Genomic DNA, 4324 nt, shown 5'->3' with positions numbered 1-4324 from the left:
GCTTTACCAAACAGATTTAGAGAAGCGCACAAAGAAGCAGTACTGAAAAGAAACAACAACAAAACAATCAAACATCTTGTGTCTCAAATGAACTCAATGAAGAGGTCATCAGAGTTGGGGAATTTTATGTGCTAGATGAACGAATGTATTCACTTTATGTATTTATGGTGCTTGTCAGTGGCTGTAACCTTTTGCTGATGCTCACTGCTTATCAGTTCAAAGTCAAGGAGGAGCTCTCTCCTAATTACAACATTTACAAGCTCACTCCGTGCAACCATTAATGGTTTATCTACAGATGTACAGTCATGGTGAGGCACAGCCATTATTGTTCTACAAATGCTGGTTAATGTATTGTTCAAACTGCATAGTGACTTTATGTGTTAGTAAGGATTCTCTGTGGACAAGCAGACTGAAAAACTGCACTGTCATGTTATACGTGTGCCTTTGGACTGAGTTGCAAAATAATATCTATGTAAATTCAAGTTTGTGCGTTAAAGTCTGAGTAAGGACAAGCTGTTCTTAGACTGAAGCTACATTCTTTCATTTAGGTCACACCGTCAAAACACATTTTACTGACGCTGTGTCTCTCCTCAGACTGACTATGGCTGTGACATAGAGAAAGGGAGTGTGTGCACCCACCACCCTGGGAGTGTTCACTGTGTGAGGGCGATACAAGCCAGGTGAGTCCTCAGCTTGGACCAGAGTCCTCATAGCTGCGTGGCAGTGTTGTAAGTTTTACAAATGAGTCACCATCAATGCATTTTTATTTGCACGTTATGGCTGACAACTTTCATGACATTAACAAATGTTGACTCCCATATTGTGCTTTGTGGCGTCTTGGGTCCTTCTTTCTATCTAATCTCTTACGTATAACTGCAATAAAACAAAACATGCCCACAAATAACCCACACGCCTGATAGCGAGTAGTAAATTCCCTCCTTGTACTCATTTATATGTTGGGTCATGATTCATGGCACTCTTGTGTGGCAACCTTCATACCTAAAACATAGCAAAGCATATTGACACTAAGTGAAGGAGAAGCTTATGATCTATTGTCTGCTAATGGATTACAGTTACATTTGATGTAACTAATAACAATACTGCAATGAATTTAACATCAAAAACACATTGTGTGCAACGCATATGAACATGGTTCACGTTTTATCAATACAACAGATTAATCAATCAATGATGAAATATTTAAGAACCAATGATAGCCATCAGTTATGAATTTGAATGTCATTGTACATGAATACATGGGCTTCTTGCATGCAACGGCATGATCAGTGTCAGACTGAAAAACAACTGTTTGGTGGATTCCCATGAAACGTATTCATGGTTTCCAGAGGATGGACCTTAATGACTTGATTCTCTGATAATCAGCTGTTGCCAGCAGCCAGCTAGTGTTTTCACCTTGGTAAAAGTACCAATGTAACATAGTTAAAATACTCCATTACAGGTAAAAGTTCAGCATTGAAAAAATCCTGCTTGATATTCTAAAATGTTATTTACAGTGACACCAGAGAAATGTGAAGTTTTGTAAGAGAATTAAAGTTCTGCTACACAAATCTGTTTTCATCTTTTGGAGTTTTTCTCTAATTGATGATTTTGGGGAGAAATTGGATCATCTGAACATTTATTGAAATGAAATCATTTGGTGGAGTTGTTACACAACTCAGACATCTGAAATGTGGCTCTGATTACACTTCTTTTTGTGAGACATCAAAAGGCAATCAGGTTCTACATCATTAGTTTAATCTTTAACTACAGTATGTCATAAAAGTGAGTACACAGTGAGTCACATTTCTGAAAAATATTTTATTATATCTTCTTATGGAACAACACTGACGACATGACACTTTGCTCCAGTGTAAAGTAGCCAGTGAACAAATTGTATAATAATTTATTGTCCCCTCAAAATAACTCAATAGACTCATTCATGTCTAAACCGCAAAATGTATTATTTTGAGGGGACAGTACATTTACACTGTTATACAAGCTGTACACCGACGACTTTAAACTGTAGCAAAGCATCATTTCTTCAGTGTTGTCCCATGAAAAGATGTAATAAAATATTTGCAGAAATGTGAGGGAGGGATGTACTCACTTGTGTGACACACTGCATGTGTTGCATTTTAAAAGCTTGTTGTCTGTTGTGTAAAATCTTCATTTCACAAGTAACTTAGCTGTCATAAAAATGCAGTGGAGTTCAAAGGAGAAAAAAACACACAAAGCTTAAGTATAGTTCTTGAGTAAATGTACCTCAATCCACCAATGGTAGGTGTGACTGACAACAATCAAATAGATTGTCAGCATGTTGGTAACACACTGATGGTCCCATCAGGATTAATGACAACATAAAACTTAATTTCTAACCAAATTATAACTAAATAACCACAAAACTAGTCAGTCTCAGTTGTACTTTAGGTTAAAACTAATGACCCAACGTTAGAATACCAACATGCCTCATAAAGGTGGTCTATACAGGCTGAACATGAGCATCGTGAGCTCTTGCTATCAACCAGCATGGCTGTGGATTATTGTTTATATTGATTTCCAGTCTGTGGCTGTAGCAGAGTTCTCTGTTTTAACTGACATTCTTTGGGGATTCATCACCAGCCCCTCATATGGAGCAGGACAGCAGTGCTGTTATGACAAGAACGGTACTCAGGTCCTGACAGCAGACTCAATCGGGGGCAGCACTCCAGACCGAGCACATGACTGGGGCTCACCTCCCTTCAAAAAACCTCCTCGAATCCCTGGATTCTCTCACTGGGTCCATGACGTTCTGAGCTTCTACTACTGCTGCCTCTGGTCTGACAACTGCAAATACTACTTCAAACATCGGCCCTCCACCGACTGCAGAGAATACGAGCCACCCAGTTCAGGTTGGTTGACTGTAAAGCATGGTGTTACTGTATATATATATGACTGTTGTTGAGTGCAACGTGTTTATTTTTTGTGCCTATTTCCAGCTGTGGTGTTTGGAGATCCCCACTTCATAACATTTGATGGTGTCAGCTACACCTTCAATGGCAAAGGAGAATACACTTTGGTGACGCATAGATTGCTGAGAATCCAGGGCAGAACAGAGCCTGTGAACGGTGAGACACGGAGCTTTAAAGATTTAAATATCTTACTCAAGAAACAAAGAAAACACGCATTTCATGCCGAATATAAACTGAAACAACAGCTACTGTTCCCTGCATCATTGATCTGCTTCTCTCATTGTCAGAAACCTCGATCAACGCAACAATGTTGACGTCTGTCGCCATGGAAAATATTCGCTTTAATATTATTGAGGTCCGGCTGGCCAGCGCTCACAATCACCTTGAAGTGCTGCAGAATCACAAAACTCTGTCCTTTGCTGAGCAGAGCTGGATGAACTTTGACGGTGAGAGATTGATTCTGAATTGTGGCCCTCATGCAACGCTGTTTTAAATGGAATATGATTGCATGGTTGTAACTTGAGTAAAGGATTTGAGTACTTCTTTTAACACTTCAGAAGTGTGAGATAACCAACTTTTACAACTGTTCCACCTTTTGCAAAACTAGTTTTCCAACATCCTATTGCTCATTGCACAAAATTCTATTTAGAAATTGTCTTTTTCCAACTGCTGTAACTGCCCCTCTTCTACCCAAATGTCTTGCAGATTCATTTGTGTTTTGTCCTACCCCTACAAATGTGACCGTGATGTTCCCCTCTGGAGCCGGGGTGGAGGTGCGACTGAGAGAGGGAACCATGACGACCACTGTGCTCCTGCCAGAGGAGTTTAAAGGCTCCATTCGTGGTCTGTTGGGAAACATGAACGATGACCCCAAAGATGACCTTGTTCACAGCAACGGTCAGCCCGTCCAGAACTACAGCAATCCAGAGGAGGTGTTCAGAATTGGGGCGAACTGTAAGAAATCACTGAAGCTGTTGATTATGTTCTGTTGGTTGTATCTATATTATTGAGAGTTAATATTTACTGCTTTGACTGTGTGAAATGTTAGAAAAGCTCATGTTTAAACTTAAGGAAGTAAAACAACTTCAGTTCGGGGTGACAGTGAGCATGTTACCATCGTAGAGTCAGGCCTTTAAGAGAAAACACTGTCATTAATGTGACTTGAAGTAACATGGTCACTAATGTTAGTAACTGCATCAACTTAGTCCTGTGTGTAAACTCGAATTTCGGAGTTGATGCAGTCTGCAAATGACCTTTTATTTAAAATCAGAAATTAGAATATGAGTAACATCAGGCACAACTATTTACAGGAATGTAAATGTTCTACCTTTGGAGGATTTTTTAATCACAATCTAATTTAACATTATCAAGACTGA

General features: G+C 39.4%; 1 protein-coding gene across 1 annotated transcript in view; it reads left to right on the top strand.

Moving 5' to 3' along the window:
- The window catches only part of susd2 (sushi domain containing 2), a 23340-nt gene extending 19140 nt beyond the window's left edge, over positions 1 to 4200 (top strand). The window contains exons 7-12 of the mRNA XM_008286497.1: positions 595 to 680; positions 2620 to 2888; positions 2976 to 3104; positions 3236 to 3394; positions 3654 to 3902; positions 4190 to 4200. Coding sequence (XP_008284719.1) covers positions 595 to 680; positions 2620 to 2888; positions 2976 to 3104; positions 3236 to 3394; positions 3654 to 3902; positions 4190 to 4200 — 903 coding nt within the window. The remainder of the gene's footprint in view (positions 1 to 594; positions 681 to 2619; positions 2889 to 2975; positions 3105 to 3235; positions 3395 to 3653; positions 3903 to 4189) is intronic.
- Positions 4201 to 4324: the final 124 nt, after the last annotated feature.

Source organism: Stegastes partitus, unplaced genomic scaffold, assembly GCF_000690725.1.
Source record: "Stegastes partitus isolate 25-593 unplaced genomic scaffold, Stegastes_partitus-1.0.2 Scaffold456, whole genome shotgun sequence".
NCBI lineage: Eukaryota > Metazoa > Chordata > Actinopteri > Pomacentridae > Stegastes > Stegastes partitus.
This window is presented reverse-complemented; position numbering and strand designations above follow the sequence as displayed.